Source organism: Bos taurus, chromosome 19 (assembly GCF_002263795.3).
Source record: "Bos taurus isolate L1 Dominette 01449 registration number 42190680 breed Hereford chromosome 19, ARS-UCD2.0, whole genome shotgun sequence".
NCBI classification, from domain to species: domain Eukaryota; kingdom Metazoa; phylum Chordata; class Mammalia; order Artiodactyla; family Bovidae; genus Bos; species Bos taurus.
The window spans coordinates 46,529,150-46,543,695 of NC_037346.1; the positions used below are offsets into that span (position 1 = coordinate 46,529,150).

General features: G+C 38.3%; 1 protein-coding gene across 1 annotated transcript in view; it reads left to right on the forward strand.

The window, feature by feature from the left end:
* Positions 1-14,546, forward strand: part of EFCAB13 (EF-hand calcium binding domain 13) — a 210,438-nt gene that overhangs the window by 129,234 nt on the left and 66,658 nt on the right. The window contains exons 22-25 of the mRNA XM_059878370.1: positions 188-331; positions 4,664-4,735; positions 8,929-9,072; positions 10,007-10,078. Of these exons, the coding sequence (XP_059734353.1) occupies positions 188-331; positions 4,664-4,735; positions 8,929-9,072; positions 10,007-10,078 (432 nt within the window). The remainder of the gene's footprint in view (positions 1-187; positions 332-4,663; positions 4,736-8,928; positions 9,073-10,006; positions 10,079-14,546) is intronic.

Here is a 14,546-nt window from a genome sequence, read left to right on the forward strand (position 1 = left end):
AAAATAACTGGTTTCTCAGGGAAATTCTTGAAACAAAAGATTGTTTTTGTCTTATTAATTTTGGAATCACAGAGATAAAGTTAATTGAGATACATGTTTGGACAATAGTCTAGAATTTTAGGTACATTATTGTTCAGAAGTTTCCAAAGGATATTAAGTGACTTACAGAATCCCCATTTGCTTTCAGATATACACACTGCGCTCCATACTGTCAGCTCAATGAACTGGAACAGAATTCAAGCTAAGGACTTAAAAGATGCTTTAGATGAACTCAGTGTTTCTGTAAAGCCTGAAGAACATCAGATGTTAGAGAAAACCCTTGACGTTGATGGTATATATAACAAGTATAAGTTGGTTTTCTGGATAAAAATTAAAAAAAAAAAAACAGTCTAACAGAGCAACTCTACTGAGGTCATGAATTTATCTTGATAAAAAAGTCTTTGAATAAAATTAGTAAGGTTTTTTAAAGCCTATATAGCCCCATCAAATATTCTGTGTTGACTCCATCAGGATATATTTATTTGTTTGTGTGATTTTAGTACCTACAGCACTATAGAAATCAGGAAAGGTAAAGTAATTGAGAAGGTTGTGCTGATGTGAAACTGCTTTTGGCCAGGAAAATATTAGAAGAGGACTTTACCCCCTCTGCATGAGATATTTATGGCATAAGGTTGATTGATGTGAATCCTAAGAGCTTTCAGAGAAAATTGTATATAATTTTCAATTTTTGAAAATTTTTATGTTTTTAAATTAACTTAAAATCAATTTCTAAAAATATATTCTTTTTTACATTATTCAATGAGTTTTTGACTTGCTTCATCAGTCAGTATGACTGGGGCTAATGCATAGCACAGCTTCTGGGGCACATTGTCATCTGTGTAAACAGGATTCCTTGGCATTATACAGTGCGTGTCCTGAATGACTAAGTGTGGCAGACTTGATCTTGAGTGCCTGTTATATGTAAGGTGTCATGTAATATGTAATCAAACAAATATAAAATATTTATATTTAGGAATCTTTTGGTCTAGCTAGTAAGGCAAGATATAAATAACAAAAGAGTATATTACAATACAGAATATAAAAGTTCAGTGAATGTATAATGTTAATGTGGCAGAATTTGAATAATTGCCAGGGAAATTGATGTGATATTGTGATTTATAATAAGAAATATAAATTTAATCTCTGCCCTCATTTCTGGCACAGAGCTCCTAAAACTCTTATAAATTCCTAAGTGATAAGAGCACTAGGAGCATCTTTTGTTCTAATGAGGCAGCTCTGGTGGGGCTCCTGGGTGTGGGCTGAATGGGGGCTGGTTAACCTAAAGACCAAGCCAAGATTAGAAGCTTAGAATTTTCAGCCCATCCCACTCCTGCTCCCAAGATGGAAGAGGGACTGGAAACTGAGTGTATAATTGATTATGCTTTTTTGAGGAAGGCTTACTTGAGATCCTCCCAGATATCACCTCATATATCTCTTCATCTGGCTGTTCATCTGTATACTTTATCATATCTTTTAATAAACTGGCACACAGAGCTAACTGTTGCCCTGAGTTTTGTGAAGTGCTTTAGCAAATAACTGAGCCCAAGTGGGAGGAGGTCATAAGAACACCCAGTTTATAGCCAAGTTGGATAGAAGTTGTGGGTAGCCTGAAGTCCTCCCACTTACAATTGGCATCTGAAGTGGGGGTGGGGTGTCTCGTGGGACTGAACTCTTAACCTATGGGATGTTATTTCTGGTAGATAGTGTCAGAATTGAGTTAAATTATAGGCCTTCCAGCTGGTGTTGTACAGAATTGCTTGGTGTGGGAACTCTTCTGTCATCAGACTGGTGTTAAAAGTATTGTGAGTGTGGTGGTAGTGTGAAAGTAAAGGAGAAACATGTAAAGAAAGACTGAATTTTTCTCATACAGGTGGTACTGTGTTGTGTGAGTTCAGAGGAAAGCTATTTCATTTATTCATTGAAAGTTTATTGAGCACCTATTGCTTGCTGGATACTATACATAAAGATTAAAAAAGCTTACAGTATATTGAGATGACAACGAGAACACCAATTGAATACTATGATACTGTACCAGTTAAATACCATATAGGTAAACATTGACTGAGTCTTATGGAAAGCACACACAATATGTACACACGCAATAGGGTAGTCAGAAAATTCTTCCCAGAGGAGATGACATTGGAGTTGAGTTTTTAAACATGAGTAGGAAGTAGTCAAGAACTGGGAGTTCAGGGAAGGGGACTGGAAGGAGTTAGAAGGAAATGCTGAGAAATCAAAGGAACTCTAAGAAGCCCAGTAGAACTTACAGCAGTGGATCTTTGACTGATTTATATCAGTATTACTTAGGAAATTTGTTAAACCCAGATTCTTTGATTTCATTCTAGATCTTGCTTCAGAGATATATGCATCAGATCCAAGGCACACATGTGTGTATGTCTGTTTTTCAACGAACTTTACAGTTCTTGTTGAAATCATGAAATCAAAGTTTGACCATTGACTTGGTGGTGCATAGTTGTTGGGAGTAAGGTCAAGAGCAGATAAAGAAGGGTTTTACTTTTGTTTTTTTTCTGAGCAGAAGAGTTAGAACTTTACCCTGAAGGCTCTAGTGAAAGTTGCTCAGTCGTGTCCGAGTCTTTGCAACCCCATGGACTGTACAGTCCGTGGAATTACCCAGGCCAGAATACTGGATGGATAGCCTTTTCCTTCTCCAGGGGATCTTCCCAACCCAGGGATTGAACCCAGGTGTCCCACATTGCAGTTGGATTTTTTACCAGCTGAGCCACAAGGGAGTCATTGAAAATTCAGCATTGAAAAGTGACATGATTAATTTTGCACTTTGTAACACACATTTTTATAGTGGTGTTGAGAAAGGACTAAAGATTGTGACAACACAGATGGACCAAGACGGTGTTATACTAAGTGAAATAAGTCAGAGGAGGACAAATACCGTATGATTTATTTTATATGCAAAATCTAATAAAACAAAGGAACAAATGTAACAAAACCTAAACAGAGTCACAGATACAGAGGGTAAACAGATAGTTGCCAAAGGGGAATGGAGTAGGGGGATGAGAGAAACAGGTGAGGAAGATTAAGAGGTGAAACAGTAATAATGTAATATCTTTGTATGATGATGGATGATAGCCATACTTACCATGTTGACCATTTTGTAATGTAAAGAAATACTGAATCATGTTGTAGGTATCATGTTGTAGGAACTAACACAGTGTTGTATGTCAGTTATACATCTAAAACCCCACAAATTTATAGAAAAAGAGATCAGATTTGTGTTTACCAGAGGGGGTTTGGGGGAGGGGGAATTGGATGAAAGTGGTCAAAAGGTACAAACTTCTGATTATAAGATAAATAAATACTAAGGATGTAATGTACAGCATGATAGATACAATTAACACTGCTGTGTGTTATATATGAAAGTTGTTAAGACAGTGAATCCTAAGATTCCTCATCACAAGGAAAAACATTTTTTCTTTAATTTTGTATCTATATGAGATGATGGATGTTCACTAAACTTATGGTAATCATTTCACAATATATGCAAATCAAACCATTATGCTGTACATCTTAAACTTATATAGTGCTGTATGTCAATTATATCTCAAAAAAAAAGGAATTAAAAAAGGACTAAAGGAGAGTAAGTTTGAAAGTAGGGAGATATTTTAAAACTCATAGTTATCCTGGTTAGAAATCATGAGTGTTGAACTAAGGCATTGGCTCAAGGGATGGAAAGAAGGGAACAAATATGATATCTAGGAGGCAAAACATCATTGTTGTTTAAGTTACGGAAGACAGAAAGAGAGGAGTTAGGATGAATAACAGATTTCTGGCTTGGGAGACTTATTTCATGATGATACTTTCTAATAAGATAGGGAATGTAGGACGAAGATCAGGTTTTAGTGCAAAAATGAAGATAAAATTGTGTCTGAGATGCTCGTGGACATAGAATTGAAGATATGCAGTAGATAGTCTAGGCTAGAAATAGAAGTTTGAGAGTCATCAACATGTTGCTTGTAGTTAAATTCAGAAGAAGTTTATAGAGTATAATAAAAAGAGAACCAAGGATAGAGGACTGGGACATGCTAACATTTAAGTAATAGTGAAGAAAGAGTGGTTTATAAAGGACATTAAGAAGAAGTAAGCAGAATGGTAGGAGGGAGCCCATGAGAAAGCTGTAACCACAAAACAAAGAGAAAAAAAAGTTTCAAGGAGGAAAGTGTTATATGAAACAAAAGAATTAAATGTGTTCATCACTTTGGCAGTAAATAATCAACTGGTGAACTTGGTAAAAGCAGTTTCAGGAGAAGAGAAAGCCAGATAGCAGCAGTTTGAGGTGTGAATGAGGATATGATAAAATATGAATAAAAACATTTCTTTTCAGGAATTAGGTTGTCAAGGAAAGGAAAGAAAGGAGCGGTAGCTGGAGGGCAATATAGGCTCAAGGGAAGGCTTTCTTGAAAAGGACTTATGATCTGGTTTTGACATGAATGAGATCTGGTTAAGGACAGAATGGATACAGTTTTGGACAAAAGTTTACAGAGGTAGAAACTCATAAGCTACTTTAAGGTAACCAGTGTAACTCATTGTGAAAGTCCTTTATGTTTCTTGAATTGATCAATTTATCTTTGTACTGTTTTTGTCTTTACAGAAAAGGGGCATGTTTCCCTGAAGTCTGCCCTATTAGCATTGAAGAGCAGTAAGCGTTTTCAAGATTTTAAGGGTGAGAATAATTAGGGAGTTTTATACACATTTCAGACATAGATAATACTTACCATAATTGTTGAAAAGTGATGAGCCACTTACATAAAATTGTAAGTAACACACTACAAAATTAAATGAGTGGTATACATTTAGTATTTTAGGAGTTCAGATGAAGTTCAAATGTTCATTAGTTTAACTTTTAACATTACTAATAAGCTTATAATTGAAGCAAATAGTATGCCTTCTAACAAGGACGCCAAAAATATGTGACCTTAAAAATTCTTTAGTTAATTAGTTTTTTGGTTAGGTAACATGTTCAACAGATAATACATTAAAAAATATATAAAGATCCAGAGGAGATCAAGATGGTGGACTAGGAGGATGCTGAGCTCATCTCCCACAAACATATCAAAAATACATCTGCATAGGGAGTAAATCTCACTTAAAGGAAACTGGAGACTGGCAGCAAGACTCTTATACAACCGAGACTGTAGAAAGATCCCCATGAAGTTGGGTAGGAAGGGAAATGAAGTGATCAGGTCAGGACCTGTGCCCCTAGCAAGGGACACGGGGCGGAGAGGGATTATAAAGGCTCAGAGATACTTGCTGGGGAGTGAGCATTTCAAACCACATATTGGGCACCCCAGCCCTGTGATCTGACATTAGGAAGATGAGTCCCCTCAAGTGGTTTGAAAACCAGCGTGACTAACAGGCTGTTTGTTGTTCAGTTGCTAAATCGTTTCTGACTCTTTGTGACCCTATGAACTGCAGCATGCCAGGCTTCCCTGTCCTTCACTATCTCCCAGAGTTTGCTCAAACTCATGTCCATTGAGTCAGTGATGCTGTCTAACCATCTCATCCTCTGCTGCGCCTTTCTTGTCTTGCCCTCAGGCTTTCCCAGCATGAAGGTCTTTTTCAGTGAATCAGCTCTTCGCAACAGGTGGCCAAGGTATTGGAGTTTCAGCATCAGTCCTTCCAATGAATATTCAGGGTTGATTTCCTTTAAGATTCACTGGTTTGATCTCCTTGCAGTCCAAGGGACTCTGAAGAGTCTTCTCCAGCACCACTATTGTGAAAGTATCATTCTTCGGCGTTCAGCCTTCCTTATGGTGCAGTTCTCACATCCATACATGACTACTGGAAAAACCATAACTTTGACTATATGGACCTTTGTTGGCAAAGTGGTGAAGGGCTGTAAGAAACTTAGACCCTGCTTGTGAAAAGCATGCACATGTTTGCTTATTCCTCGGAACAAGGCAAAGGAAGCAGATTGAAACTGCCTGGGACTCTGGCTAGTTTCCTGTGACCACTCCAGTGCAAACCCTGGCCCATGCTGAGCACCTTCTCTGGCCCCTCTGACTCTGGTGCAGTTCTGCTCTAGGGAGAGGGTTGCCATTGCTGAGGAGAGTATACACTTGTGATAGAAGGAGCCAGCACAGCATCTGAATGGGGTGAGGGCAGCTATTATTGGTATTCACAGAGGCAGCAGATTGGGAGGGGTCTGGAGCTCTGACAGCATATGAGAAGCTCTGGTTCACACCTGGCTCTGGCTCTAGCCCCTCCATTCCCAGTGGCACCTCACACCAAGGTGATAGCTGCTAGCACATGTTTGGGGGAAGATATGACCCTTGCTCACATTTTGTAACTCTTCCACCAAAGCCACATGTGAACTGCATAGGGGCACTTTCATACAAGGACACCCCTTCAAGCCTGAAATAGGTAACTGTTTCACCTAAATTCATAAAGATAGAGAATGTTAAGCAAAATGAGAAGACAGAAAAATTTGTTTCAAACAAAAGAATAAGAACCCCTCACCTCAAAAAACAAGGTGCTGTGTGCTCAGATGCTTAGTCATGTCCCACTCTTTGTGACCGCGTGTACTGTAGCCTGCCAGGTTCCTCTCTCCATGGGATTTCCCAGGCAAGAATATTGGAGTGGGGTGCCATTTCCTCCTCCAGGGGATTTTCCAACTCAGAGATCGAACCCTCATCTCTTATATCTCCTGCATTGTCAGACAGATTCTTTACCACCAGCACCACTTGGGAAGCCCCCCCACTCCAAAACAAAACAACAGACAAAAAATTTATCAGATAAAGTATTCAAGCATTTGTATTAAGAATGCTATCTGAACTGGGAAAAGAATAAAGAACACAGTGGGAATTTTAACAGGGAATTGGAAATTAAAGAACTAGCCAGGGCTGAAGAATATAATACTAGAAATGAAAAACATACTAGAAGGAATTGACAGCAGACTAGGTGATAGAGAATGCAAAAATGACCTGGAAGATAAAATAATGGAAACCACCAATTCAAAACAGCAAAAAGAAAATAAAAATTCGACAGTTTAAGGGTCCTTTAGGACAACATCAAGTGTACTAATATTCATATTTTAGGGGTTCTAGAAGAAGAGGGAGAAAGGGATGGAAGATATGTTTGATGAAACTATGACTGAAAAATTCTTGGACCTGAAGAAGGAAGTAGGGAGAACCTTTGCAATTGTGATTATCCTCTGTTGTTCCTTCTTATTTAAAAAAAAATTATTTTGACTACTCATAAGCTGCTTATAAAAAACGTTTATTTAATTGACTGTGCTAGGACTTAGTTCAGCTTGCTGGGTCTTTTTTTCTAGTTGCAACAGGCAAACTCTTAGTTGGGGCATGTAGGATCTAGTTCCCTAATCAGAGATAGAACCCGCACCCCCTGCATTGGGAGCATAGAGTTTTAGCCATTGGACCACCAGGGAAGTCCTGGTTCCTTTTTCATATCTTTAGTTGTGGCAAATCTTTTCTGCTAGTCTTCAGATCATTTTCATAGATGGTTGCTCTATAGTGAAAGTGAAAGTGAAGTCGCTCAGTCATGCCCGACTCTTTGCGACCCCATGGACAGTAGCCTGCACCAAGCTCCTCTGTCCATGGGATTTTCCAGGCAAGAGTACTGGAGTGGGTTGCCATTTCCTTCTCAAGGGAATCTTCCGACCCAGGGATTGAACCCAGGTTTCCCACATTGTAGACAGACGCTTTACCGTCTGAGCCACCAGGGAAGTAATAGTTCTAATTTTGGTGTGTCTGTGGGAGGAGGTAATCTCAGAGTCATCCTACTCTGCCATGTTGACTATATAAACCCCCTCAAAAATAAACCAATTCTATTAGCATATTAATTAGCTATCACCATATTAAGATCATGGCATCTGGTCCCATCACTTCATGGCAAATAGATGGGGAAACAGTGGAAACAATGGCTGACTTTATTTTTTGGGGCTCCAAAATCGCTGCAGATGGTGACTGCAGCCCTGAAATTAAAAGACGCTTATTCCTTGGAAGGAAAGTTATGACCAACCTAGACAGCATATTCAAAAGCAGAGACATTACTTTGCCAACAAAGGTCCACCTTGTCACTTTTCCACTAGTCATGTATGGATATGAGAGTTGGACTATAAAGAAAGCTGAGCACAGAAGAATTGATGCTTTTGAACTGTGGTGTTGGAAAAGACTCTTGAGAGTCCCTTGGACTGCAAGGAGATCCAACCAGTCCATCCTAAAGGAGATCAGTCCTGGGTGTTCATTGGAAAGACTGATGTTGAAGCTGAAATTCCAATACTTTGGCCACCTGATGTGAAGAGCTGACTCATTGGAAAAGACCCTGATGCTGGGAAAGATTGAGGGCAGGAGGAGAAGGGGACGACAGAGGATGAGATGGTTGGAAGGCATCACTGACTCAGTGGACATGAATTTAGGTAAACTCTGGGAGTTGGTGATGGGCAGGGAGACCTGGCGTGCTGTGGTTCATGGGATCTCAAAGAGTCAGACACGACTGAGCGACTGAACTGAACTGAATTACCATATATACCATACCTACGTTCTCTGCTCTAAGTAAAAGAGAGTCAGTATAAGTTTTAATAAAAAATAGGAAAGAGGCAGACTGAGGTGGCAGTAACTGGGAAGCAGCAAAAAGAACATGGCATATAAGGCAAGGATGTGGAAAGAATGGGAAGCAGAAATGGACATACAGAGCTTAATTCTTATGATGAGTTTGCCTTGTAATTGATCTTCTATTTTATGTGTTTGAAATGAGAATTGCCTCAAGAGAGTATTTAAAATGAATGCTATATTATCTTTAAGAAAAAATGCTAGGTATTTAAACTAATTTCTTGAAATATGGTTAAAGTTAATTATTAGAGTTTGTATTTAAACTGAAAATATTTTCTTTTTATAGAGGTTAATAAACTTGCAAATGCATTAGACAAAGTCACCAATGAAAAAGTTGATATTGATGATATACAACCTATACTGAGTGGCCTGGGGGTTTATTTTCCAGAGGAAGAATTACAACAGATGCTTTCATCAGTTTCTGTTGATAGTAAGTATTTTCTTTTCTAAGACATTTATTATATATAAAACTTGTGTCTATTTTCACTCATAAATCCACAGAGCTGAGTGGTAAGGAATCAAATATGAGTTCAACAACATTAAAATTTGCCTCTAGGCTTGGGTAAGATTTTGTTCTGGATTATCTTCATATTGAGTTATCCTAGAAAAGTATAATCTTCCTCTCTTCTTCACCTCCCCCCCCCCCCCCCCCCCCCCCCCCGCTTTTTTTGCCTCCTGAGATTGGAATCATGGCTTATTGGTTAGGAACTGTGAAGTTGTCTTGTGCCCATGAAACAAAGCCCTAAACTTTAGTATGATGATACATTCTACCAGTATGGTTTCCTTACAGTCCTAAACAGGCTATATTGCTACTTTGGAGTTCTGCCAGTCGAATGTTTAGCTTACATGTACAGCCTTGTAGTGTTCTTTTTCTTCTTAAGTTCCAAGTATATTACTGATAGAAAGCCAAATATTGTGTAGTTCCTGTATTAATATATCTTTGCTCATAAGTATATGTAGTTTTCTTTAAACATTATAGCTCATTTGGTTTATGATACTTATCATTTAGTGGATAAACATATTCTGTGAAGACATAGGTAGTTATCATTGGATTTGTAATGCTGAAAAATTACAGGAATCTATATAGTATCAGAGAGGAAATGTGAAAACAGTGATCTCAATTGGTTAATGTATGTGTAAAATCCATAAAATGTTCATTGGCTCTATAGAAAAACAGATCACAAGAGTCATCATAATCATGTTCCTTTTTATAATTAGTCTAAGATATGTTTATTAGAATCAGTGTCAGAAAAATATAGGACTAACTTTGGTTTTGAAGATTTAGTAGGCATGCATATCTTCTTACTTCATACTTTTGTATCTCTGGACCAAAGACCATTCATTCCTTTATGTTTCATTTTCAGATGAAGGAAAAGTGGACTTAAAAGATTTCCTGATTAGGTTGTCACAAACTCCATATTTTACAAAAGGTTCAAGTGAGTGAGAACTTTTTAACAATAATTTTGAGTGGAACTGTTTAGTTTTGATTATATGCATTTATGCAGTTTTATAATGCTGCAAAGCATGTCATATGTATAACAAATGTACTTTGAATGAAGAACCAGTAGGGGATTCTAGTCCTAACCTTTTCTTGACTTATATTTCCTGGAGTTATAGTATATTTTTTCATCACTCAAAAGGGGTAAATATACAAAATCTATCTGGATGATTCATCCTAGTAGTTGAGTTTGTGATCCAAGATGGCTGCCACCAGTTGGCAATGTCTTGGCCATTTTACTGAAATTCTGGGAAGAAGGTCAATATTCCTTTTTCTATACTATTAAATACTTATTTAATTGAGATTTTATCATGGGAATATTAACTATTGAAACATATAGGGACTTGTTGAAACATATAGGCTTCCTCCATGGTATTTTTTGCATTACTCCACTTCCTAAGACATGAGATATTGGGTGTAATCTGGTTTTAATGTATTCAGTTAACTGCCATCTCCAGCTGATAGAGATGTCTGTGGGAACTCCTGCATCTCCTTGAAATTTAGGCTAAATAACCCTCAATTAGTAAATTCACAACTATTTTGGATTCCTTGAGTCTCCTTGCAGCAACCCACTTTTTTGAGGTTAATTGAAATGGTTTAATTTCCCTTAGATGCTTTCTAAGGTTGAAACTGAACTAAATTCAAAAGACTTAATTTAAATACCTACAAAATGAAGTTGTTTTCCAGAACCTAAGTGTTTAGGATATGATCAAAATGGTATGTTTTTTCAATTGACAAAAGGTTTTGTCCTTAATCTTTGTTTTTCTGAATGGGATCTTTAAAACTTTCCCACATATATGGTTTATAAGAAATTCTCTTATAGGGTTAATGTTTGTGACAGTATTTATCATAATACAACATTAACATTTTTTTTCTTACTTGAATGAATAATTTATACATAATACTTTCAAAAATAAATATTAACATTTTTTGGTATTGATATAGCAGTGCCAATCTTTCCATTGTTGGGGGGATATTTTTGGTGTATGTGTTGGCACATACAGGTATACACTGAATGAAAAAAACTGAGGCCAGTCACATTAAGTTATGACCACTTTTGCAATTTTTAACAAGAGGATTACTTTTATGATTATTTACCATAGCTTTTTTTTGGGTTTCTCTGGTGGCTCAAATAGTAATGACTCTGCCCACAATGCAGGAGACCTGGGTTCCATCCCTGGCTTGGGAAGATCCGCTAGAGGAGGAAATGGCTACCCACTCCAGTATTCTTGCCTGAAAATTCCCATGGACAGAGGAGCCTGACGGGCTACAGTCTATGGGGTCACAAAGAGTTGGACATGACTGAGCGACTTTCAGTACCTAGCTTTAGTGGAATTATATCATTATTTATGATGTAAATAAGTATATGTTCTGAGTTTTATGTGTGTGTGATCATCCTTCAGTCTCAAATTTAAACATTTGCAAGAGTCTTGGCTTAGCATGCTAGCTAAACATTCTGCCTGAGAAATCAGATACCCTGCACTTCAGACTTGGCTTCACTTTTAATAACAATGTATGCTTAGACACCCTTCACGCCTCACAGCCTTGTTGTGGTGGAGTGACTTGCATAACTCAGTGAAGTTATGAACCATAATATGCAGGGCCACCCAAGACAGATGGATCATAGTGAAGAGTTCTGACAAAACAGTGGCCCACTGAAGGAAGAAATGGCAACCCACTCCAATATTTTTGACTGGAGAACCTCATGAACAGTATGAAAAAGCAAAAAGATATGACACTAGAAGAGAGTCCCTCAGGTCAGAAGGTGTCCAGTATGCTACTGGGGAAAAGTAGAAGGCAATTACTAATAGCTCAGAAAGAATAAAGCACCTGGGCCAAAGCCGAAACGGAACTCAGTTGTGGATATATCTGGTGGTGAAAGTAAAGTCCGATGCTGTAAAGAACAGTATTGCATAGGAATTTGTAACATTAGGTCCATGAATCAAGGTAAATTGGACGTGGTCAAGCAGGAGATGGCAAGAATGTACATCAACATCTTAGGAATCAATGAACTAAAATGGACTGGAATGGGTGAATTTATTTCAGATGACCAGTACATCTACTGCTGTGGGCAAGAATCCCATAGAAGAAATGGAGTAGCCCTCATAGTCAACAGAAGAGTCCAAAATCCAATACTTGGGTGCATGCAGCCTCAAAAATGAAAGAATGATCTCAGTTCATTTCCAAGGCAAACCATTGAACATCACAGTAATCCAAGTCTGTGCCCCAACCTCTCATGCCAAAGAAGCTGAAATTGACTGGTTCTATGAAGATCTACAAGACCTTCTAGAACTAACACCAAAAAAGATGTCCTTTTCATCATAGGGGACTGGAATGCAAACATAGGAAGTCAAGAGATATCTGGAGTAACAGGCAAGTTTGGCCTTGGAGTACAAAATGAAGCAGGACAAAGGCTAACAGAGTTTTGTCAAGAGAACACACTGGTCATGGCAAACACCCTCTTTCACCAACACGAGAGACTGCTCTACACATGGACATCACTTGATAGTCAATACTGAAATCAGATTGATTATGTTCTTTGCAGCCAAAGATGGAGAAGCTCTGTATAGTCAGCAAAAACCAGACTGGGAGGCGACTGTGGCTCAAGTCATGAGCTCCTTATTGCAAAATTCAAGCTTAAATTGAATAAAGGAGGGAAAACCACTGCCCATTCAGGTATGACCTAGATCAAATCCTTTATAATTATACAGTGGAAGTGACAAATAGATTCAAGGGATTAGAGTTGGTAGACAGAGTACCTGAAGAACTATGGATGGAGGATTGTAACATTGTACAGAAGGCAGTGATCAAAACCATCCCAAAGAAAAAGAAATGCAAGAAGGCAAAGTGGTTGTCTGAAAAGCCTTTACAAATAGCTGAGAAAAAAGGGAAAAATAAGCCCAAATGAATGCAGAGTTCCAGAGAAGAGCAAGGAGAGATAAGACCTTCCTAAATGAACAATGCAAATAAATAGAGGAAAACAATATAATCAGAAAGACTAGAGATCTCTTCAAGAAAATTGAAGATATTAAGGGAACATTTCATGCAAGGATAGGGACAACAAACAACAGAAACAGTAAGGATCTAACAGAAGCAGAAGAGGTTAAGAAGAGGTAGCAAGAATACACAGAAGAACTATACAAGAAAGGTCTTAATAACCTGGATAAACATATGGTGTGGTCACTCACCTAGAGCCAGACAACTTGCAGTGTGGAGTCAAATGGGCCTTAGGAAGCATTACTACAAACAAAGCTAGTGGAGATAATGGAATTCCAGCTAAGCTATTTAAAATCCTAAGATGATGCTGTTAAGGTGCTTCACTCAATATGTCAGCAAATTTGGAAAACTCAGTAGTGGCCACAGGTCTGGAAAAGGTCAATTTTCATTTCAATCTCAAAGAAGACCAATTCCAGAAAATGTTCAGACTCATACAATTGTGTTCATTTCACATGCTTGCAAAGTTATGCTTAAAATCCTTCAAGTTAGGCTTTATCAGTATGTGAATTGAGCACTACTAATGTACAAGCTGGGTTTTGAAGAGGCAGAGGAACCAGAGAGCAAATTTCCAACATTTGTTAGATCATGGAGAAAATAAGGGAGTTCCAGAAAAACATCAAACTCTGCTTCATTGACTATGCTAAAACCTTTGACTGTGTGGATCACAATGAACTGTGGGAAATTCCTAAAGAGATGGGAATACCAGACCACCTTACCTGTCTCTTGAGAAACCTGTATGCAGGTAAAGAAGCAACAGTTAGAACCGAACATAGAAAAATGAACTGGTTCAAACTGGGAAAGGAGTACATCAAGGCTGTATATTGTCACTCTGCTTATTTAACTTATATGCAGAGTACATCATGCGAAATGCTGGACTGGATGACTCACAAGCTGGAATCAAGATTGCCAGGAGAACTATCAACAACCTCAGATATGCACATGATACCACTCTATTGGCAGAAAGTGAAGAGGAACTAAAGAGCCTCTTGATGAGGGTGAAAGGAGAGAGTGAAAAAGCTGGCTTAGAACTCAACATTTGAAAAACTAAGATCGTGGCATCCAGTCCCATCACTTCATGGCAAATAGAAGGGAAAAAGTAGAAACAGTGACAGATTTTATTTTCTTGGGCTCCAAAATCCCTGAAGATGGTGACCGCAGCCATGAAATTAAAAGATGCTTGCTCCTTGGAAGAAAAGCTATGACAACCTCAGTTAAGTTCAGTTCAGTTGCTTAGTCGTGTCCGACTCTGTGTCCCCATGGGGGGACACCATGGCTCCCTGTCCATCACCAATTCCCGGGGTTTACTCAAGCTCATGTCCATTGAGTTGATGATGCTATCCAACCATCTCATCCTCTGTCATCTCCTTCTCCTCCTGCCTTCAATCTTTCCCAGCATCAGGGTCTTTTCA